At 42.2% G+C, this 24,917-nt stretch overlaps 1 protein-coding gene across 10 annotated transcripts in view; it reads right to left on the reverse strand.

The window, feature by feature from the left end:
- Positions 1-501: 501 nt before the first annotated feature.
- The window catches only part of PPP6R3 (protein phosphatase 6 regulatory subunit 3), a 135,111-nt gene continuing 110,695 nt past the window's right edge, over positions 502-24,917 (reverse strand). For 5 of the 10 annotated variants that reach the window (XM_074954721.1, XM_074954720.1, XM_074954717.1 and 2 more), the window contains 9 exons: positions 22,666-22,720; positions 20,445-20,575; positions 19,066-19,184; positions 17,223-17,376; positions 14,763-14,869; positions 13,696-13,846; positions 8,784-8,801; positions 8,357-8,479; positions 504-2,069 (listed from right to left, as the gene is read on the reverse strand). In XM_074954721.1, coding sequence (XP_074810822.1) covers positions 2,018-2,069; positions 8,357-8,479; positions 8,784-8,801; positions 13,696-13,846; positions 14,763-14,869; positions 17,223-17,376; positions 19,066-19,184; positions 20,445-20,575; positions 22,666-22,720 — 910 coding nt within the window. In that variant the 3' untranslated portion in view covers positions 504-2,017. Of the gene's footprint in view, positions 2,070-8,356; positions 8,480-8,783; positions 8,802-13,695; positions 13,847-14,762; positions 14,870-17,222; positions 17,377-19,065; positions 19,185-20,444; positions 20,576-22,665; positions 22,721-24,917 lie in introns of all 10 variants that reach the window. The other 5 variants (XM_074954723.1, XM_074954725.1, XM_074954724.1 and 2 more) reach the window with 5 other exon arrangements.

Genomic DNA, 24,917 nt, shown 5'->3' on the forward strand with positions numbered 1-24,917 from the left:
CTCATCAGATCTTCGTAATCCCTGTAAACACCCCCACCTTACTGCAAAACTCTTCAGCAGGTATCTCCTTGCTTGCTAGGGAACAGGAGGTCACCAGAGGAAACAAGCAAGCAGTGTTACTTCCCCCAAGGACCATGCCTGGAACCCAGACATGTGGAGCCAAAGTTGGTGTTTTGGGTACTGAGAACTGGTTCAGTAACAATCACAAAAAAACAACATAGGACATCCTCCAGATAGCAGATAAAGTTAGCAGTAGTGCATTAAAAATACTCTGAAACCAACATTTGAAATATATTCAGGAGTGCTCACTTGGAAGTAAGACAAAAGTAGGAATATTCCATTTCATAGAAAGGGACATTTTTTTTTTTTTTTTATTAAAGTGAGTGGGTTCCTGCATCATTTATGCACCACCAAGTAACACTGGTGGTTCTTTTTTACCCTGAAAATTATTATTTGCCTCCATTTTCACCAGACGGATCAAGTAATTTCTTGGGGGTTTACCACTTGGAATCTCTCTGGAGATATTCTAGCGTTATATTGTATGAAATGCAAGACAGGAAGAATTAAAAGAAATACCATTATACATTTGTTTTTTATTTCTGTATGCAATGTAATGTTTAGGCACGTTGCTTGGGACACTTTCTAAAATAAATCATTGGCCATTGTTTAGAGTATCCTTTTGGCTTTAAATACTGGTCAGGAAAACAAACAATGTAAAAATAAATGACTAACTTCCTATTACAGAAACAAAAATGGATTTGCATCTAAAAGTGCAAGAGGTGAAGTACTTTAATCCTTTCACCAGACAATGTGGCAATATACAGTATATTGCTTCTGTTTGTTTGAGAAGGCGGTTGGAATTTCATACTGACATAGAAAATTATAAATTACGCAGAATTAGTTTCCATAATCACTATATATATATACAAACCAGCTGTGAAAAAAATGGTTTAGAACTTACAAATGAAAGCCTCACACAGATCAATACAGTGAAAGTAACAATTAACATGCTCAGGTGCCAAATTTTGATTTGTACTTTAAAAATACTATATTTTTAAAATGCACGTACTGTAATTACATTAGCAGCACAGGCATTTCACGTAGTTGACTTGTCTAACAGGATTATGGTGTTTTAAATATGCAGATTGTTCTAAAATGTTCAATTGTATAATGCTTGGTATTAAAGTAAATCTCGGTGAATGGGTTCAAAGGTAGGTGAATCACTTTAAAAAAACACAACAAGCCATGTGCACTTCAAATATTCTAGTGTTTCACCTGTAAGGTATTGTTTCAAGCAAACAAGACTAACAGAACATATGGCTTTACAGTAACATCAATTTGTCACCTAAGTTGTAGTAATAAATACTTAAAATCTCTACCAATAGACTTACATTTTTGATCTGATTTAAACAATACAGAAAACAATTACCAATTAAAAACCTGTTGTAAAATGCTGAACACCAAAAATTCTTATTTAAATCACTTTTGTAAGCTAAAACAACCAAAATAACATTTATAGGGCATTTCAGTTCTACAATTCTTCGCCAACCTGGAAGAAACATGAATTTTATTTTATTTTTACAAGGTGAAAAAAATGTATGAAAACTGCTAAATACTTTGGTCACACTAATTGTCAAATAGTTATGTCTCAAATACATTAGATTTGTGTATTCACTTTTTTATAAAACTATTCTTACAGCCATTTTAACTATAGTATCACTATCATCATTACCCGGGTGGCAAGATCTTATTTCACAGGCCACCCATTATTTAGAACAATACAATATAAACATACGCAAAAAGTATTGGTATTTCTCAATGTGCAATATTTTTTACACTTATGAATTTCTGTACAATGTCTTAAAATCTAGAATATAAATGTTGCTGGTCCTGATCCCTTGCGAAATTAGTGCAGCAGTGACTGGCTTTGACAGGCTCTCGATGAAATCCTTGAGAAACACTAAAACCCCTGGATATCAGTTCGTGTTCTTCAGCCAACAGCAGCAGACATCACATATCATACAGGGCCATTAACAGCTGCCTCTCCTAAAAGGGTTTGTTGATCAGTCCTAAGAAGTCAAAAGGAGGATGGTAAGTGTATAAGAAACCAATGCACTCTTATAATAATCACTAAATCAAGTTTGGGGGTAAAGGCAAGAACATGAACTTCCAAAGACTTGTCAAAATATATTAATTTAGAATTGGGGTCATGGAAAAGAGGCAATGCATCCATAACAAAATATAACACACCCTGCTATGTCCTATTTTCATTTTCTTATTAATCACAGAAGTAGATTGACAGCTCTACTCTAGTTAAGGTTAAGACCAGCTTTCTGTTTAAAGGTTCCTTTTCTAACTGCTCTAAAATCTACATGGTTACTGGGACTGCCTTGACATTTGGTACGTCTAGTGGGGCTGTAAGGTTCTGTTAATGATCCAAATTTGGGGCCATCTGATCAAAGGGGTTCCCAAGATAGAACACTTGGACGAAAACAGCTTTACTTGAAATTGACACATTCTGGCAACCTAGTTTTGCTCATAGATAGAGATCAAGCCAGGGCTTAGATCATTGCATGAGGGTGTTCAATGTTTGAGGGTTACCCCCAAAAGAGTGCATGACACTCACCAACCCTTTGGGGGAAATCAAATTAAAACATGACAAAAAACTTTGTTTCTCTGGTTATGTACATGAGAAGGCTTGCACACCTATTCGTGTGCCTTGTGTATTATACTGAGCATGTGCAGCGTGAGGCTAACTGTCTGGAAAACTGCCTCTACAACATAATACCTGGGTGGCTCTGGCGATGTGTTACGGTCATAAAATCTGAACACCGACCCAAAACAAAGCAGGTACATTGTTCCAATCTGCCTCTATCACAAGGGAAATTTTATTTGGGGGGGGGGGGGGGGATGTAATCTGAGCACAACAGATCATTCAGGAGGTGCTGAAGTTGGTTTCTGAAAAGAAACCACACAAGCTAATGCTCACCAGGAAGGGAAGTGATTAGGGGGTGGGGAATAGATGGGAACAGGGAGCAAGGAGAAGATAGGCGAGACACTGGGAAAGGAAACATGGGAGTGACAGGAAGAGGAGAATGGGGCAGGGGCATGTTTGCTCACCACACTCTGGGGACCCCTCCTTCCCTGGCCCCCTCAAGTGAGCCAGGTTTGGGGTGCTTGCTCTTCTGGGGGTTTGAGCCCTGCCCACCGTGAGCTGGGATTCAGAGTCTGTTCTGGTAATGTCTGAGCCCCTGTGCCTCCATGTGTGTGGCAGAATCTGGAGGCTCCTGCCCACCAAGGGGTTCTCACCCCCATTCCTCTTCCCCCACCCCAATCTGAGCCAGAATCTGGGGAAGTCCTGCCCCAATCTGGCTAGGAAGCTAAGAACAGGCATGCCCTGAGCATGCACCAAGAACATACTGTTGACACGGGGATGAGGCGCTAAGACCACCACATCAGAAATTCTCCAACAGGGGGGGTGTAGGTTGGGAACACCCACTGACATGAATGGAGCAGTTCACACATCTCAGAGCTAGTGTTTCAGATTGTATTAATCTCCCATGAATATTCCCTTTCAGTTGAGAACATCTCATTGAGATGAATGGGTCACTTAACAACCCTCTGAGCCTGCAACTCTGAAGTCAGAAACCCACTAAGGACATGTCCACACGTACAGCACTGCGGCAGTGCCGTTGTACCAGTGCAGCTGTGCCGCTGCAAGACATCTGGTGAAGAAGCAAAAATAAAATTACCTCCGCGAACGGCCGAAGCTATGTTGTTGGGAGAAGCTCTCCTGCCAACATATTGCACAAGTGCTTATGTCGATGTAATTTAGGTCGCTCAGAGGGGTGGTATATTCACACCCAAGCAAAGTAAATTATGCTGACAAACTCTAGAGTAGACAAAACCTAAGGCTAACGTTCTGGAACACAGGCTATCACTGAGCAACCTTAAATCCCCATTAACAAAGTTTTTGCCATTTAATTACTCCCACTGACTAGAATTCTATTCAGCACTTTAATGAAGATGACTAATGAAGTAAGTACAACTAACAGAAGTTCCATTTGGTCTTCAACAAAATGCAGCTGGCTTCAGTCACTGATGGAAGGCACATAATAGTGATATTGTAAGGTACAGTGTCTTCTCACTAAGTATGTTTCTATTTCCTTTAAAGAGTGCCTCTGCTTCCTATTTTGTACTAGGTGTACTAGTGCTTCAGCTTGCCAAATTATTACTTAAGTACATCTCATATCAATTATTTTTCATATAGAAGTAATATCTGCAGAGTCAAAAATACAAAGTAAATAAATGTAATGTTTTTAAAAATTGTCTTGTGTGCTAATCTGACCTAGGAGCTGCTGTTTCAGAAGCATTCTGAATTTCATTCACTCCATTACTGTTAAAGGATAAGGAACAGTTCGGGGGCAAGGAGCGAAGAAAGTGAAAAGCAAAAAAAGCCCTATTATGGCAAGAACAGTTTTAGTGTAAACACTCTCCCTGCTAATTCAGGCAATACAAATGATATGAAACTCATGCGGTTCAAACCAACACCACTTGTTTCTAGGTTAAAACAACATGTACTTTAAAAAAAAAAAAAAAAAAAAAAATCCACTCCACTTTCATCCACTGCAATAAACTAATCCACTGAAACCATGTCACAAATTTTTTTTTTTAAAGAAAAAAAAATATACCATTCTGTACTGCACACAGAGAAAAGTTACCTGTAACGCTTGTTCTCTGATGGTGTACAATCACAGAGAAGCCACACTCTTGGGTCCGTGCTCTATATGCACATGACCAGCAGGAGTCCCCTAGCTAAGTCTTTGGCTGTCAATCACTCACTAAAAACACTTTTTAAAAAAATATACACATTAGAAAAGAGACAGACCGCACTAGACAGAAAATTATCAACTTTTCAGGAAAAATCTGGGAGGTAAAATAGAAAAACTAGATGGGCAAGAGTCTGTTCTACACAATCACCACAGCTGTAGCAGTGACCTTCACTAATTGTTTGAAATAAACCAACCACTGGGACATTCTGGGGCACTCTGGGACTCCTAGCACAGACCTCTCTATTTTTGATTAGGGGGACCATGACTTACCTAGGAGACTCCCACCAATCATACATGCTTGGAGCCCCAAAAGCGGGGATAGGTCTATCTACCTATTTATATTGCACTTGTGATGAATCTGATGAAATCTACTGTGACAGCCACCTTTAGAGAGAGAGTTTTAAAATACCTTGTCCATTCTAAAATTTGTCATTAGAGGCCAAAAAGGGATTTCAAAACAAGGATATCTAAAACAAAAAACATTTACTCAAATCAGGAACAATGCAAAGAATTGCTAGCTTTGAGAGCCCTCTTCTGGTTTATGCTGGTAATTCTTTATTCACAGGCTAATGCCGTGCGTCTTGGCAAACATCTGACAAGCTTTGCAAAGCTATTTTTAAAATGGTGCCGTATTACAGCATTTCCAGCTTTTACATTTCTTTGATTTCCAACTGTTTATCTGAAATGTGCAAAACTTTTAATCTAATCTACTACTTTTAATCTACTACGAGTGCATGTGAAGGTCAAATACTTGGTGTTTTTAAAAAAAAACACGCATAGTGGAGTGTAAAAGAGAACCCCTAACGTGTTATTTACTCTTCTTATACATAAAATATTTTTAAAAGTAAAGAATAAATAAAAAACATGGTTACCCACCTTTCGTAACTGCTGTTCTCTGAGATGTGTTGCTCACGTCCATTCCATTCATCAGAGATCTTTGCCTTAGCGGTATCAGTAGGGCCGGCTGTGTCGCCCCCTTGAGCGCTGTGCTCATGAGCTGGTATATGAGGCGCTGCCAGCCCTATGCCCTCTCAGGTCTCTCTTGCCGACACTCCAACGAGGGGGTGGGGGATGGTAATGGAATGGACAAGAGCAACACATCTCTAGGAACAGTTACGAAAGGTGGGTAACCATTTTTAGTTCAAGTGCTTGCTCATATCAATTCCATTGTAGGTGACTCACAAGCAGAATCTTTGGAGGTGGGCTCGGAGTTCACAGGCTTGCAGATTGCAGCACAGCTCTGCCAAAGCCAGCATTATCCTGTGCTTCCTGGGTCAAAGCATAATGCGACACAAACGTGTGGCCGGACGACCAGGTTGCAGCCCAACAGATTTCTTGGATTGGCACCTGCGCCATGACGGCTGCCGATGACACCTGTGCTCGAGTTGAGTGAATCATTACAATTGCTGGTGGGGATATCTTTGCCAGCTCATAGCAGTAACGGATGCAGGCCGTGATCCAGGACAAGATTTTCTGTGCAGACGCAGGGTGACCTATCATCCTATTTACCACTGCAACGAACAGCTGCGATGACATACAGAACGGCTTTGTTCTGACCATGTAGAAAGCCAGCACCTGCCTGGCATCCAGGGTGTGACGCCTCCCTTCCTCATCCAATGCATGGGGCTTCGGGCAGAAGACCAGTAAATATATTCTGACCAGTATGTAACTGGACCACCACCTTGGGCAGGAACTTCAGGAGAGGCTGCAGCTGCACCTTGTCCTTGAAGAAAACCATATAGGGCAGCTCTGAAGTGAGCACCCTGATCTCCAACACCCTACTGGCCGATATTATAGCGATCAAAAAGGAGACCGTCCACAACAGGAGGAGGAGGGAGCAGGAAGCCGAGGGTTCAAAAGGAGGACCCATGAGTCTGGACAACACTATGTTCAGGTCCCAAGGGGGGGACCGGCTGCCGGACCTGCGGGTAGAGGCGCTCCAGCCCTTTCAAGGAACGCATCATCATGGGATGGGTGAAGAGGGACCCACCATAGACTGGGGGGGTGCCGCACCGAGATGGCCGCCAGGTGGACCTTGACAGAGGGAAAGGACAACCCCTGAAATCTCAGACACAACAAGTGATCCAGTACATCCTACAGTGAGGACCCAAAGACATCTCTCTGCAGCTCAGCACTCAAACTTTTTTCACTTTGCCAGGTAGGTCTCCCTGGTTGAGGGTTTTCTGCTGCTAAGCAACACATGCTGAACGTGCTCTTTCATCTGCATTCAGCCATGCCGTCAGATGCAGTGCCAGGTTCGAGTGCAGCAGGTTGCCATGGTTCTGCGACAGCAGATCTGGTCGAAGAGGCAGTGGGAGGGGGATGGCTGCCGACAGGTCCAACAGCATGCCGAACGAGTGCTGACGGAGACACACCGGAGCCACAAGAATGACTTTCGCGCGGTCTTCCTTGACCTTCACCAGAACCCTGTGGATCAATGGCAGTGGTGGAAAGGCATACATGAGCGCCCCGTCCACGGAATGAGGAAGGCATCCGAGAGGGAACCCCTGTCCAGACCCTGGATAAAGCAGAACTGGTGGCACTTCCTGTTTTGCCTGGACATGATAAGGTCCACCTGGGGAATTCCCCACCGTCGGAAAAGTACGCTGACCACCTTCGGATGGAGGGACCACTCGCAGCGAAATGAGAAGGTCCTGCAGAGGTGATCGGCAAAGACATTCCTGGAGCCAGGCAGATGGGTGGTGATCAGATGAATGGCATGACGCACACAGAAGTCCTATAAGCTGAGGGCCTCCTGACAAAGGGCTGAGGACTTGGCCCCTCCCTGCCTGTTGATATAGTACATCGCTCCAGTATTGTCTGTCAGTACCTGCACCACCTTGCCTTTCAAGTGAGGTAAGAATGCCCTAGCAGGCCAGGCGAACTGCTCTGAGTTCCCTGACATTGATATGGAGGGCCAGGTTGTCCCGCATCCAGTGGCTCTGGATGCTGAACTCGCTCAGGTGGGCTCCCCAGCCCAGATCTGAGGTGTCAGAGCCCAAAATCAGCCACGGGGATGGGGCCACGAAGGGAACCCCCTGCAGCACCGACCTGGGGTCCAACTGGACCAACTTCTGTTGGTGAAAGAGGCAAGCTTTCAAGCTACACAGAATTGCTGTACAGGTCTCAGGCTTAAGAGCTCTGTGTAGTTCAAAAGCTTGTCTTTCACCAACGGAAGATGGTCCAGTAAAAGACTACCTTACCCACCTTTTCTTGCAAAAGAATGGAAACACCAACTCATTTTAGCTACAGTATACTGGGTAAAAGGGATTTCAATGAAATACTTCTGAAAAAAAAAACTATTTCCTCTGAACTCCAGACATTAATGGAAAAAGACAACTCAAAAGAATGCACATAGAACAGGTACAAACAATAGATTAAAGTGTGCAGAAAAGACACTTAACACCAAGAGCTGATAAATGGATTCTGGAACCAGAAATTGTAGATATATAGATTAGTTCTATTAGAAAAACATGCTATAAACAGCTGGTAATAGGCTTGAAAGCAGCCTTTAATAAGGTTACCTCTGTTCTGGACTGCTGCTATCAGGCTGTGGAGTAACAGGATTTTCTTCTACAGCTTCTGTGTTCTCCTCCACCACATATTTACAAGAAACATCTTGCGAGGTAGACAATTTTCCTTCCTCACTAAATAAAAAGCAGGTTACAATTTAACTTCAGTTATGGATGTAGGGAATTTCATGCAATAGTGGGAGACGGCGGGAAGGGTCTAGACTACATGCAAATGGTTTCTGAATTATGATGAAGCATGGAAATCAAGCACAGGAATCTGGACTCTGTAGACATCCATTAATATATCAGTGTTACGCCCACTTAAACTGGATTGAAAAAAAATGCATGAAATACAATGGTTACATACAAGTGCAAGGAGGGAATAAAGAATGTACTTGGTGCCTGAAGTGAGAACAATCACAGCCTTTACCGTACATACCGATAGGATTTCAACACTCTGAAGCCAAAAGTATGCAAAAAATAGAAGGAGAAAAGTATAAAAGACTTGAGGTTCCTTTCAAAAATTAGCACTTTGATTAAACTTGTCCATGAAAAAGCACATCAGGAAAACCAGCCTTATAATTCTCCTTTTTAAAAGCCACTTATTTGTATTACACTCTACTCATTCAAAACTGCTGAAGAAGTCATCTTTTCATTTGGAGGCTAAAGTGACACCTGGCGTATGCTGCACAGCACTAACACAGGCAGACAGTGGGCAGCACACACTGGAGAAAAAGGGATCATTTATGTAGTTGGTTAGGGTTTCTATTCAGCTAGAACTACACATGAAACACGTGAGAATTCCCTTACAGTTGTGAAGCCTATAGGGGCCAGGGGGGAAGAGAAGAGAAGAGGGGGCGTTGGTAAATACATATCTATGTTTATTTAAAAAATTTCTCCCTTCTCATTTGCACTCCAATGCTACATGTTCTTTTTTTCTAGCTACTCTGTTATGGGTATGAACATACCCAGAAGATGTCATGCCTGACTAACCAAATTGCCTTCTATGATGAGATAACTGGCTCTGTGGATGAGGGGAAAGCAGTGGAAGTGTTGTTCCTTGACTTTAGCAAAGCTTTTGATATGGTCTCCCACAGCATTCTTGTTAAAGCAAGTTAAAGAAGTACAGATTGGATGAATGAACTATAAGGTGGATGGACAGCTGGCTAGATCATCAGGCTCAACAGGTAGTGATCAATGGCTCCATGTCTAGTTGGCAGCTGGTATCAAGCGGAGTGCCCCAAAGGTCGGTCCTGGGGCCAGTTTTGTTCAATATCTTCATTAATGATCTGGAGGATGGCGTGGACTGCACCCTCAGCAAGTTTGCTGATGACACTAAACTGGGAGGAGTGGTAGATACGCTGGAGGGTAGGGATAGGATACAGAGGGACCTAGACAAATTAGAGGTTTGGGCCAAAAAAAGTCTGATGAGGTTCAACAAGGACAAATGCAGAGTCCTGCACTTAGGACAGAAGAATCCCATGCACCGCTACAGACTAGGGACCGAATGGCTAGGCAGCAGTTCTGCAGAAAAGAACCTAGGGGTTACAGTGGACGAGAAGCTGGGTATGAGTCACCAATGTGCCCTTGTTGCCAAGGCGGCGAACGGCATTTTGGGCTGTATAAGTAGGGGCATTGCCAGCAGATCGAGGGACGTGATCGTTCCCCTCTATTGGACATTGGTGAGGCCTCATCTGGAGTACTGTGTCCAGTTTTGGGCCCCACACTACAAGAAGGATGTGGAAAAATTGGAAAGAGTCCAGTGGAGGGCAACAAAAATGATTAGGGGGCTGGAGCACATGACTCATGAGGAGAGGTTGAGGGAACTGGGATTATTTAGTCTGCAGAAGAGAAGAATGAGGGGGGGGGATTTGATAGCTGCTTTCAACTACCTGAAAGGGGGTTCCAAAGAGGATGGATCTAGACTGTTCTCAGTGGTACCAGATGATAGAACAAGGAGTAATTGTCTCAAGGTGCAGTGGGGGAGGTTTAGACTGGACGTTAGGAAAAGCTTTTTCACTAGGAGGGTGGTGAAGCAGTCGAATGGTTTACCTAGGGAGGTGGTGGAATCTCCTTCCTTAGAGGTTTTCAAGGTCAGGCTTGACAAAGCCCTGGCTTGGATGATTTAGTTGGGGATTGGTCCTGCTTTGAGCAGCGGTTGGACTAGATGACTCGAGGTCCCTTCCAACCCTGATTTTCTAGGATTCTGTGTCAGCCAACCACCTTCCATTGATTTCAAGTGCAACCTTACACACCTCTCAAACTGTAAACCTGCCACCATATGACGTGAGTCCTTTTTCTCCCTTAAGATTTGTGAGAGACTCTCCTCTCCCAGTTGTCCTATTACTTTGGTTGTTCTTTCAGTGGATCCTCCTGGTCCCATATCTCACTTTACACAGGTATCCTGTCCCACTAGGCTCTGTCCTTGGCCCACTTCCTTTCCTCCTGAAGATCCCATCACAGACAACCTCACTGACACTTTCAGATCCAGCTATCACCTCTGCGCCAATGATACGGACATCTCTCTACCACTGACCCATCTCCCTCCATTACTATTTGTTTGCATTACGGTAGCACTTAAGAGCTCATTCATCCAAACGGACATCTCTTTTTAGATGTTTTGCCATTAACTTAAATGTAATATAACCAAAACTAAACTCAGTCTGTCTCCTCCAAAGCCCTCCCCACTCCACCCATTCTCCATCATACCCGACACCTCTGCTATCCTTCCTGCCATTCTGGTCCATAATATGGCTGTCAGCTTTGACTGCACCTTTGTTCAAGACCTTCACAACATCCAGGCCATGTCCAAATCTTCCTAATACTGACCCCCTAACATAGCTAACCCCTTTTCTATTCATACCACTAAAATCCTTGTCTGGATCTCCTGTCTTGACTACTAGAATCTCCTCCTCTCAGATAGGTTGTGACATGGCCAGAATTTTCTTCCACTTCTGGGTCTCTCCACTTGCTCTCCTTTTTTCATTCTTGAAATACAAGCTTCTGGTCTTTACAAACCTTCACAACTTAAGTACCTCTACTGTGTCAGCTTCCATTATCCATTTACCAGTTACTTCCACAAAGAGCAACACTAAAGAACGCATGAAACATCCTTCCTAACTAGTACATAAAGCTATTACTCAATTCTCCTTTAAATCCTTCCTCAAGAGCAACTTTTCCCCAAGAAAACCCAACTGATGACAGATGCCCAAGAGGGACTTCTGATATTTGTTGTGTCTTTGCAAACAAACATGCCTATAACTACTTTCCCCATCTTCTCTCCCAAATGTTTGAGATACCTCCTTTAAAATTCTTTGCGGGCATGTCCACCTCCATGTTTGTACGTAATTTAGCACAAAAGGGCCCCAATTCTGATTACAGCCTCCAGGTGCTACCTCAATTCAAACAGTAAGCAGTAATAATAAATTAGCTGACCTAAAGTAAGACCTAAATACATTAACTGAAAACCCCTTGTGCGATCTCAAGTTCAGGGGAAAAGAGGGAGACTACTCTGAACACCCAAGTCTCTCTGGGACCCTGTCAATTTCATTATACCAATTTTCTATCAGCAGCAGCCTAAAGAATTCAAATGAGAGAATATGGTAAGAACTTGTATATAGTGCTTAACTCAGGGAGGAGCAAGCCAGAAGGACTGATGCAAATTTCTGTATCCTCACTACTTCTGGACATCCCCACATCCCAAAGCAGCAAATGGGGTTTTAGCCATACAAATACTGACTCTAATGGGAGTTCTACTGATCCCACAAAGTTCTGTGCCCTACTTTGAAATATTTACAGATTAGGATTACAAGGAATGAAAAGGCTCATGATTACAATTGTCACAGAGTTGATTTGATCAAAACTCGCCATACTGCATTCTGGAACATTTCCCCTGTATGTGGGATTGCAAGTTACATGTTTTCCTATTCCAGGCTAGTCTCCCGTCTTTACCATTGACCTGATCTCTGTCTTACTAGGCATGCTATTAGTCTAGGGGGCTTTCCTTTCAAATTAAAGGTATTTTGGGACTTTCATCTGAAGCTCAGGTCTAACTATATAGTCCCCTTTAGAGGGTTAGAAGTCAAAGTATCTTTCTACAATTAGTTTGTTTTTTTCACTCTTCGAGGGATCTCAGAATTCACAATTCTATACCAAAGTATTGTGAATGGAAGCAGCATAGGCTGGAGGTAAAAGAACCATAACAGTAGAAATTGACTTCACACAGCATGGATCAAAAAATGGACCAAAAAATTCAAAGAGACAGGGACAGACTAGGAGAATAGTTAGATGTGTGATTTACTCAAACACTGGCCAGAAAGAGTCATTGCAATTTTGTTATATATAGAGAAGCATCACGATCATGTAGCAGTGAAGGGATATATGCTCTAAACAGTTCTGCTGCTATTGCACCAGCAATTTTGCATTCAGTTTTAGAAACCTCATGATCAGAAATACACTATCAAATCAGAGGAAACTCAGAAGAGCAGCAACAATCATCATAGTGCTGGAAGGGATACGGGAGGGTGAGGTGAAGAGGGAAGTCCCCTGAGGTAGGGAATCTAACTAGAAAACTCTACTAAAAGCTATAAAACTATTAAAAACTAATTATAAAGGCAGTAGCAAGGCCAAAAGAGAGCACTTCACATTGAAAGTGGTTGGGGCTTACAATGAAACTGAGAAAACACCTGTGATATAAAGAACTATAGGCAAAAGCAAATTCTGGAATATTTACAGATCAGAGAACTCCAAGGAAAGCTCCAGACACTGGACATTCTGATCCAGGCCATATGGCAGTAAGAAGGAACTGGAAAGACAGTTAGTCCAGTCCTCTCCTCTCCACCCTTTAATTCCTTTGGCTGAAAGCACACAGAAGGCAAGGGTGCATGTATCGACAAAAGACACTACTTGAAAGAATTCACCCACAGTGGAAGACACCTAGGGACCAATATTCGAAGAAGCATCTCACTCACCCAAAAGCCCTGGACACACAAAACCTTCCCTAATCAAAAAAACTCAGGTCTCAATCCAAAAATTGACATCTCAACACAATTCAGTTAATAGTTCAGAAGGTTTTGTTTCGGTTCCAGTGCAGAAGTAACCTAGCTCCATAACCTCTACTCAAATTTACATATGAATGAAAGCTCAGGTAACGGAAAACTGGAGTCAGACTGTTAAGTTTAAAATCTCTGCATGCAGATGTCTAGAGTCTTGGAAATCATTTGTTCTGTGAAATACTTCCAAACGGACTGAATAAAATGCTCAGTCAACATTTATTTAAAACATTTTTAAAGGAGGAACAAAAAAATTTGTACACCCTGAGTGAATAAGAGAAATGAACTAGGTTTCCTCACCTTTTGAAGACAGCTGTTTCAGTTTTAGCATCTACAGTAAGGCTCAGTGTTTCCTTCATGCTGCCATTCATTACTGTCTCAGTTACCTTGTCTGCATTTTCCACATCATCTTCTCCATCTGAACTGGCCTCCATAGCAACACTTCCTTGGGCTGATACAGTGAAATAAATCAGGATATTGCTAATGATTTTTATAGGTAATGAACAAGTAAAAATCAGTTGAGATGTGTAGGAGGAGAATGTCTATTGTAATCACAATCTTCCTGCAGTTTTGTTTACTTTGCAAATCCCACACGGCAGGTAAAATATGCATGGGCACATATACTTTAAATATGGGCACAAATATGGGCAGAAATATTAACAGCTACTGAAGAAAACATACATTTTCCAAATCAGTTAGCAATGTAGATATTTGCAGAAGCTGCGACACTTAGTTAGGGCTTGTCCACACAGGGAAATTTACTGCTATAACTCCTTGTTTGGACACTTATTCTGGAACAAGAGTATTCACATGGGAAGTTATACTGGTATTATCATACTGGTACAGGTCTCCCGGTAAGTTTCCCTATGTAGACAAGCCCATAGTTAGGTCTGAAGATCCCAGGCTTCCAGCACTTGTTATGTTCCTTAATTGGGAAGAGGGGTAACCTGCTAATTTTTAATCCACTTTGAGCATGCGCTGGAAAAGCTAGACGACAGCAGGGAGAGACAGGCACACAGACCGTTCACTGCTGCATCCAAAGACTCAAGAGGCTAAAGGCCATCTTAACTAAAGCTGTGCCCAAGTCCCACTGACTAATAAAAAGTAAAGTTAATATTAACACTAATAGCTTGCTTTTATACAGTGCTTTTCTTCTGTAGATCTCAAAACTCGTTTCAGAAGAGGTCAGTATCCTTACCCTCAGTTTACAGATGGGGAAACAGAGGTGCTGAGAGGGGAAATGACTTGCTCAAGATCTCCCAGGAAGCTAGTGGTAGAACCAGGAAGTCTAATGCTCTACTCACTTAAGCCACTCTGCTTCTAAGTTATTCATTTGCACATAATTTGAATAATTTCAGTGCACTTACCCTCTGGCTGTGTTGCAAGTGCAGATATATTTGCACTCAGGGGATCCATTGGTTCTGTGTTTGTTTCCATTTCCACAGGAGAATTACTTCTTAAAGACTCTTTCGAACTTAAATACAAATGAAGGTGAATTACGTTTTGGAAAAAGATTTCTCAACATTAAAATGCAATTTACAACCAGAACTTCTAAAATAACGTTTCTATTTCTGTGAGTACTATCAACTCCAGAATCCTACTGAAATCAACTACGCTAAAACTCATCCAAGAAATGTTAAAAGAATTTTAAGGATGCAAAGTCAAGCACTACAAAGTTAGGAAAAGCCAGAATTAAGATTTTCTGGTTTACTATCGAGGGAGAAGGAGACACAGAAACAGGATAAAAAGGACAAGTCTAATTTTTTTTGTCCCTTGCAGTTTCCTTTTAAATATATTTTCAGCTAGACTGTCCCTTTCATGGAAATGGTATCTGGGTTGCTCAATCTCTATGTCCAAATCAAATCAATGCCATCTCTGCCCACGAAGTAGACCACCACCAACCAAAGAGGTGGTCTTTATAACATGGATGTTTGTCCACTGGTATCTGGATTAAGATCTCAAAATTTATACCTCCCACAGGACCCCAAACAGACACCACATTTCTGCCACTTCCAATCTTAAATAATTGTAAATGACTTTTTGCCCCGATTCAGCAAAAATATCCCTATTCATGAAAGCATGCATTTAAGACCCATAAAAGGCAATGGCTCCATGCTGGATAGCAGTCCACCCACAAGCTGTCAACTGCAGAATTAGGGTCTCATTTTGAAGTGAATTTGAAACAGTTCCTTTACTATTCCAACGGCACAAGATGCAATTTACACAGTAGGGACTGGGACCCCAAAACGGCAGCAGAAACCTTGAAATTATGCAGCACTGTTCACCTTTACTTCCAAGCAGTCCAGGTCAGACAATATCCCTTGTCTTATTTAATTTGTTATTAAATTCAATTTATTGTACACTGCCCCCAAATTTTCAATTTTGAAATGTGCTGTAGGTGTTTAATTGCACTGCAGAAGCTACAGGAAAAAATACAGCTATTGGCACATAGGTAAGGAACAGTTTTGGTTTTTGTTACTTATTAAATAGTTGGACGCTTGTTACAGAGAGGGAATACATCTCTTTCCCATCAACTTTGAGCAGAGGTCATTTTAAGTTTGGGAGGGCAGTCTGAATTACTTGGTCGTCACATCAGTAAATCTTGACAACCGCAAACTAGCTGCCATCTGCACCCTGCCCCCATTTCAGGCATTGCATTGAAGAGCTGTAATGGTGACATTTGAAATGAAATCAGAGTTCATTATAACAACCCAATGGAGAGGAAAGGTGCAGTTCACATCTCTTGGACCAGTTGCTTCAGGGCAGCTGCACACTCTGGCAGACATCAATCACTACATCTGTTTAACTGATTTATATTCTGAATATGATCTTCACCACCCATGCAGGCAAGAGACGAAGGCGTGGTCTACACTACGAAGTTAGGTCAACCCAGCTAACCCTGAGCAACACAGTTAAGCTGACCTAACCCCCAGTGTAGCTAACATTCTGTCAATGGAATAAGGCTTCAGTTGACCTAGCTGCGGCCTCTCAGGGAGGTGGATTACCTATGCAGACAGGAGAACCCCTCCAACTGCTGTCGGCAGCCTCTATGCTGAAGTGCTACAGCAGGGCAGCTGTTGTGCTGCAGCTGTGCTGCTATAGTGTTTAAAGTGTAGACCAGCCCTAAATGAAAAAGTACATTCTGGAGCACAATAATTGGGCAATTTTTAAAAGATTCACATTTCCGGGGATATTTACGTGGCTACAATCTCATTATACCTAGGAATCTGACTATTTCTGATGCAAACCAATACACAGCAAAAAAGGGTCAAGCACTTCAAAGTACTATGGGACTGTCTAAGCAAGTCATCATGGGCTTCATGGAGTGGATGGATTTTCAGACATATACAAAACTATTTTCTTTACATCACAAAACAGAACCATCATACTCTTTCAATTTATTCCATATTCAAAGATGCATTTGTCACTTAGGCCCAATCGACACTACAGCTACCGTCCACTTATAAAAAAAAGAGTGTGGCTAGGACCTAAACATCCTAGCAATCAACCAAATTGATTAGCAAGATATAATTAGATACACCATCTACACCAGAAACAGACTGGATCTGAGTCTCCTGAGTAGATGATAGTTGTAGAGTAGATGACGCCCTTACGTGCAATATACCTTTTAACTCCACAAAAAATCCCCAACAACATGGTACAGCAAACGACAAGTAACACTAGTTCTGTTTCAGGAAGAACTCCATAATGGATTATGCAAACACTTCTGCAAAAGACATGCATATGACCACTAAAGGGACTAGTACCGACTGCCATTATCCTTGGCAGCTGGTAGCCTGGGCTAAAGCATAATAAAATTCTCCTACCTTAGAGAAGATGTAAACTCTGAAAAAGAAGCCCAGCCAGTTTCTTTTCCTGGCATAGGTTCTTCTGTGCTCCATACATCAGACCCAACAGAATCCAAATTGGCACCATGTGCAGTTTCCATGGGTACGTCAAAGTTAGCCGACCAGTTGGGTGCTAGAAACATTGACAATTTCACTTATAACGTATTTAGAAATTGATATAATTCACTTCTTAATACATTATAACTCTATACATGCACATATAGCTAACCTGAAACACTGCATACACTAGAGTTAGAAACTGAATGCAATTCACAAATGCAAAATTAATTTGGTCTATGAAACTAGAGGAAAATACCACTATAACTCATGGCATTCTGCAATCAATCCAACCTAACAGATGACACATTAAAAATAATTTAATGGAGTTACACTAGGGATGAATATAGTCCAACATTTTATAGAAAAAATATGTATTAATTTGTTACTGTCAACACCTGTTTCTAAAACTAAGTGTTCTTCTCACTGTTTAGCTTCTGTTTACTATGTGTGTGTTTGTTAACTGCAACAAAGAAAATAAGTAATCAGTTCACAAGCAAAGTGCTGCAAAATTTTGTTGCAAAAAACAAATGAGGATTTAACATTTTATTTTAAAATTCTTCCCACTAGAATTTTAAATTTTGTAGCAAGTTAATTTTCAAAATAGGTCTCTAACTCAGAGTACTCATTCAAGGTGCTTCATCGTCCCAAAGGCAAATACTTGTTTTCATTAGCAGTTATGTACAAAAAAGTCAGGCTGAAAAGGAAGCCCTGTGACTAACTACAATTGTAACAGGAAATTCCAATCCAGACAGATAGGGGAGGGTATCCACAAGGATAAAAACTTGTTGGAGACACAGATGCCAGGGACACCAATCTGACAAAAGGAAGAGGAAAAAAACAAATTCCTTTTGTTTTGTTTTTATAATTCCTTATAATCAATATAAAAAATACTAACCATTCTTCTATACATTGACGTTGCACTAGTTTAATTTAAATCAGTTCTATTAAACCAGTGCAACTCGTATGTGCGGACTGCCAATTTAAGAGCGGTTACATCAGTTTAGCTTGCACCTGTGAATTTACTGATGCGACCCTAACTGACATAAGCCATGTTTAAACTGGTAAGATTGTCTACAAACAAAATTGCACCAGTTTAACTAAGTCAGTATAAAAAAAGTCATGCCTTCAGTAAAACAGGTACAACTGTGTGTTCAGACCAGGCTTAAGAGCCCCTAGAAGTCTAATGCCTTAAAACATTAACAGTCTGTACCTACAGTCCAAGTCACTTCTTGGCTCCTGTGTAAAACTATTAAAAAAGAACCAGCATGGAGTAAAAGTTTGTCTGAAACAGGTACAGATTTTCTGTCACTTCCAAAATTTTACTTTCACTAGTTTCAGTAAAGATATCAAAAGGTTTAGACTGATGGGTCTCCAAAGCTTTCATCAGCTTTAAACAGATTCAAACAGGTGTGCTCGTTTAAACTACATATCCCTTTTGGGGAAAAAACCCAATTTCTTTTAAAAAAACCCAAAATCCATTTTATAAACAGAATACTACATTATCATGTGTCTGACTCAGCCAGGCACCTGAAGTGCTCATACTTGACAACACTCACATGAGGTTGCTTTGAGGATTTTACTCAGAAAACCTCTTGGTGCAAAGGTGAGGGGCCTCAATAAAGTGGTAAGGAAGACAAAATTGCACTATGAGCTACCACTTAACTGAATGACCGTTACATTTTCCTACACTGATAACTTGCAATCTAATTCCTCCTTCAGGTAATCTAAGCAGATCGAGGCAGTAGGATAAAAAACCACCTACGTTCACTTAAGTCCACTTCCATTTTGTCCTCTGCATTGGTATTTGATTCAAACAAGTCTTGTTTTGTTCCATCCTCTTCTTCAGAGTCTGTACTTTCTTCACTGTCTGTACTGCCCGAGCTTCACAAAATATAAAGGGATTGTTTATATTCAATATTTAGAAGGAATTCCCAGGAGTGCATTGGGCTAGTGGAGTTTTCCCGAGGCTAAAACAGAACTGCAAATCAAGTTAGCAGGTAGGAATGAGGCAAGTCTGACCATAAACACTGAGGGATCAGCTGGAACTACACTGCAGCATTAGCTGTTAAACTTACTCTTCAGCGCTGCCAGAACGGATCAAGATTTTAGGGTGTTTTTTGACTTGACAAAGTTAATTGACCCATCTCCTCTCCCACAGCAACAAGGGAAAGGAAAGATGGCTGCCACTGCCCTCATGCCAAGGGGAAATAGGAAAGGGGAGGGAATATAGCTAGGGGCCAGGTCAAACACCACCAGGCAATAAAGCAGAGAGAGACTTCATTTGCTCCACATGGGCTGCTGCAAATGCCAGAGGATGGACAGAAGTAATCCTAAGGAGAGCAGGGCAACAGCTTCCCCACTCTTCCTCCCTTCCAGACTGACATCCAGGTTGTTCCCTCACTTCTGCACAGACATCAGTGCACTGGTAACCTGGACCTATACATATTCCTAAATGCAGCAGCAACATAATGGTCTAGCACAAATTCCTGGTCACAGGTATTTGCAAGTGGAGGGGGAACAGACAACAGTGTATATGGTGCTACTGTGCAAAGGTCAGAGGAGACATTCCAAAGGGATCCCTGAAAGGAAACTCTGGATGTTTGAGTGGAGAGCTGAAGGGCCAGTGAAAGCACTGGGGACAACAGATTCTCCTCAACCTGCTCTTTGAAATAAAAAGAAAAAAATCTCTATTACTGCAGCACAAGGAGGGGGACCCTGGCACTATACAGCCTGAGTACACTGGCCTCCTGCTGGTGTAGCATGCTAAAGGGAAGGCAGGCTGCTTGGGCTGGACAGCTCGGAGCCTCTGGAAATCATAACCAAGGAGGAGGTTTGGCCCAAGTGGCAGTGGAGGAAAGGAGCAAGGATGGAAGAAAAAAGGAAAGCTGAAGAAGTGCTGAGTAGCAGAGAGGGCTGCTGCCTAAACCTCTTACAGAGGCAAAAGACTGGAAGGGACAGGTGCTGGGCCCATCCTCTAATAGGTTATCCCAGAACAGCAGCAAGTACTCAATTTGTCTCCGATTTCTCTCTGTTCGACAGGCCTTCCAAGCAGTCAAGAATTTGTACCAACAGACGTACTCAATGAGAACAGTGAGGTTCTTCGGTGGTACAAATTGGATGGAAAAAACAAACACTGCTCACCTGGATCGTCTCTGAGATTCTGGTGTAAATGCAATGTGTTTTTCTTCCCATATATCTTCTTCATCAGAACCACCATCATCAAACTGCTGTATTCTCTCCTTACAGCATGCCTCAAACAATGCAATATTCCCCTACAGCAGAACACAAAGCAAAAATATGAACAGGAGTAAAGACCATTCACAAACTGTACACTACTCCACCTTATTTCTATGGTTAAACAATTTTTAATATAGTCTCAGAAAAGAATAAAGGTGCATATAAGGAACCCACACTATATCCCATGAATGAGATATGCACCCAGATTTGGATTAATCAAGCTTTGACTAAGTTTTCTATGAGAGCAGTTCAGGAAACTCTGCCTTTACAGTGGTGCCTGTTTTACAATTTCCTGCTCACTCCCTGGGCATAGCTAAGGAACATTTCAAAGTTTTGGAGACATTTTTCCCCACTGTGAATTCTCTCTCCAGATTTTTTTGGGGGAGTTGTGGGAGGTAGAAGGGACAGGCACATACACTCAAGGAGGGAGAGGTTAGCACACCAGAGAAACATTTTTGGGGAAAAGATCTTTACACTTCTGTCCCCGTATTCCTTTTACCTTGCTGGTTAAGACCATAATTTGCATTTTGATGGAAGAGTGAGAAGATACTACCCACACACTATAAACTGCTTAAGCAAACAGCACAGGCCCAGAGAATGATACCCAAGTCTGTTCATGAATCTGAGGGCTTGTCTACCCAGTGCAGCAATCTGCACTAGAGCAGCGTGATTTCTAAGATATACCAACATTGTTGCACAGTAACTGTCCCACACAGGGGTAGGTAAACTACGGCCCACGAGCCACATCTGGCCCATCAGACCATTTAATCCGGCCCTCAGATCCCAGGAAGCAGCTGGTATGACCCCCACTCCGGCTCCTACGTAGTACGCGGAGGCGTGGCCAGGTGGCTCTGCGCTCCACCCCCACAGGTCCCATTGGCCGCAGTTCCTGGCCAATGGGAGCTGCAAGGGTTGCACCTGTGGATGGAGGGGGGACAGGCTTCCAGGAGCTGCTTGCGGTAAGTACCATCCGGAGCCTGCACCCCCCGAACCCCCACCACACGCCCCAATCCCCTGCCACAGTCGTGATCCCCCTCCGAACCTCTCGATCCCAGCCCAGAGCACCCTCCTGCACCCCCAGCTGGAGCCTTCATACCCCAACCCGGATCCCCCTCCCGCACCCTGAACTCCTCATTTCTGGTCCCACACCAGAGGCTGTACCCCCAGCTGGAGCCCTTACCCTCTCCCGCACCCCAACCCCCGATTTCGTGAGCATTCATGGCCAGTCATACAATCCCCATACCCTGATATGGCCCTCAGGCCAAAAAGTTTGCCCACCCCAGCTCTAGAAGTTCCCTAGTGTGTACTAACTTAGTACTGTGTCAGCAAATACAACATTACCGTGAGCTAGGGAACTCATAAAGCAGTGGTTCTCAAAGGTGTGGGGCATGTCTCAGGGGGGGACAGAGAAATGTTTGGGGAGAAGAGGGGGCGGGAACGGCAGGACCATCCCTCACAGGGGACGAGAAGGGAGTGCCATGCTTCCAGCCCTGTTCCACCCCCAGATCAGCTCTGCCTCCAACCCCGTTCAGACCACAGTCCTGCTCCGCCTCTAGCCCCAGCTCCTCCCCCAGCTCTGCCTTCAGTCCAAGCTCTGCTGCTGAGGAAGCCTTGACTGTGCAATAATGGAGGTGGGGGGGCGCAGACAGATTCCTTTGGGGAGGGGGGGCACATCTGAAAAAGTTTGAGCACCACTGTCCTAGAGCATACCAGCATGGGTCTACACAGGCCAGTTAGCAAGTAACGTCGATGTACCCTCCTCTAATATGCTATGCTGTACTGTGCAGACAAGCTCTGAGGTACCTCTACCACAGCAAACAGGCAGCTTTTGACTGCATTTCCTTTAGAGCCGGCTAACAGAAGCACTTGTATCTGGTCATACCTTAAAGTGAAAGTGGCTCTGCTCAGAAGCTGATATAGAAAGCAGTGATCCAGTTTCCCAATGACACAGAGGCTTTACATCATTACAAGAAAGTGGGTGAATGAGCTACTCCTCAAGTATAATACTGAAAAGAATCATTTGACCCACCCTACGTGTTGAAGACAAGTAGAAGTTTTATTATTTGTTTTGCAGTCCACACTCTCAAGCACAGAAGTCATGACAGCAGCAGGAACATATACTCACACTTTCATTCGTATTGAGGGTAAAGTTGATGTCTGACACACGATCAAAAGACACACTGCAAAAAAAAAGTACAGATTTATGCACTAAAAGCAAAAAAGATGCTGCAATTTACACAACAAAGAAAGAGACATTTCATACTCTGAACTCTTTACTGCGCAAGAATACTAAGATGACCTGAAACTACAAAACTTAAGTAGCAATTTCCCATACAGCAAGAAAATAGTTTTAACTTTTGTGTTTAGGAGAAACATGCCTCCTACTATCATACAGTTAAACAATTTATCAAATCATGGGATGTTTTCCATGCACAAAATCTTACAAGACAGTTAAGCCAATAATATAAAAAATGGCTACCTTTGATCAGATACATGGACAAAATAAATCAAAATAAAATAACTAAACGCATATAATGTGGTCAACCACCACGCATCTCAATTTCTTTTTCTCTTTTTAAAATAGAAAAATAGTGAATACACAGTTCCAAGGAATGTCTACCAAACTGACAGAATACATTTTAAAAAATGAGTTGTCAACTAAGGCCCTAACTCCATCAAAGAGATCCATGCAGGCAGATTTTACACCTGCCCACTGTCGTCAGGGAGACTATGAAGACATAATGGTCCAACAAGGCAGATTCGTTTGCAAGACTGGACCCTAACAGTAAAGTGTCAAAATTAATTGTAAACTTATTTCCTAAACAAATAAACCTGGATGACCCTTTTCTTACTGACTAGTGAACAGCAAGGAAAACAATTTCACATGTGAAATACTAAGTTCAAAAACTAACATTTATTGTCCCTTTAGGCCTAAAAACTGACCTCTCCACAGTGAGCCCACCTGCAGAGTTTCATCTTAAGGACTGCAAACATTCAGTACTCCTCATGTCTAAAATACCCTTCCTGCAGGTGTGAAATAGGGGGAAAAGTCTGCCAGCCTTTCAGGACAATTCACAGGTATTCTCTCTTTAAGCATGTATATGAGTGAGTTTAAAGTTAGCTGTGCATTTGTTAATCTTCCCCTAAATCCTCACTGCATTAAAGATCTGTTGGAGGAGGGGGTAGAAGAGAAACAGCATTTACTTTCGTTAGATTATGACCTTCAATGTCAAAGCGGATCAATTTTTAGGCCCAACAATTTTAACAATATTCCTTTTACATAAAGGACTAGAATCACGTAATTGATCCACCATGCACATAACTAAAGAATAACCAGCGTTTACAGCTAGAAAGTAGATAAGATTCCAAGCAATACAGTTACTCTAATATATGATTATTTTTATGAGTCTTGTGTGGTTTCTGATGGGCAATATAGGGATCAAATTCATAGTGGTAGCTAGAGGCATAACATCTAGGCAGCGTGTACGCCTCAAGGGATCTGCATTATATTTATATAAGCATTTTGTTAATTGTGTGTCATCTTGACAGACTCACCCTAGCAGTATAGTGTGCTAGCTCCTATGACAGGTATATACCAAAAATACTGCTACCCAAGTATATTTAACTAATTTAAAATTGACCTCTTTTCTATAGACTCCCACCTCGTGAAAGTGAATCTTCATCTCTACACTCAGAGGCATCATATATAATTCCCTTCCCTGTTGAGAAGGCAGGAGTCAACCTCAATTAGTTTCCTATACTATTTTGCAAGACAAGCTACAGTAAGGTATCAATCAGTATGACAACACTAATCTGCCTTTAATATTTAACTGGCTGTCTTGGACTCTCTTCAAATTTGTTTTAAAAGGATACTTCGCTTTACTTTGTGCCATGCACACTTAATTCAATTTAATAAAATTTGGGGATTAGATAGAAACTACCACACTTATCACCAGCTCCAATTCACTCCATTTTCCAAGAGGGATTCTCAAAAGCATGGTCCATTTTACTTTATTCTAAGAAATAGGGATCATCCTAAAGATTCTTGGGTTGTGTTTTACCTGGACCAAAACTATTCCCATTTTTAGGTTCTTCACTTACCCTAACTGTAGAAATGTATGTCTGAACTGCTTTGCTCTCGAACAGATAGATTTATGAAGCCTTTCCTTACTGTCCCCTACAGAAAAGAACACTCATGGATGTGTTGCTCCTGCCAACTTTGCCAGGAAAAGTTAATTTATGCTATGCACCATGATGCAGAATATACCCCATGTCTATCTACTATGCCTAAAAATTATCCCACCTATGAATTCTGCCCACACCAGAGCCATGTGCCAATGGTCTTGTGATTTAAGAGAACGGATCCATAGGTTAAGT

Source organism: Natator depressus, chromosome 6, assembly GCF_965152275.1.
Source record: "Natator depressus isolate rNatDep1 chromosome 6, rNatDep2.hap1, whole genome shotgun sequence".
Lineage (NCBI taxonomy): Eukaryota > Metazoa > Chordata > Testudines > Cheloniidae > Natator > Natator depressus.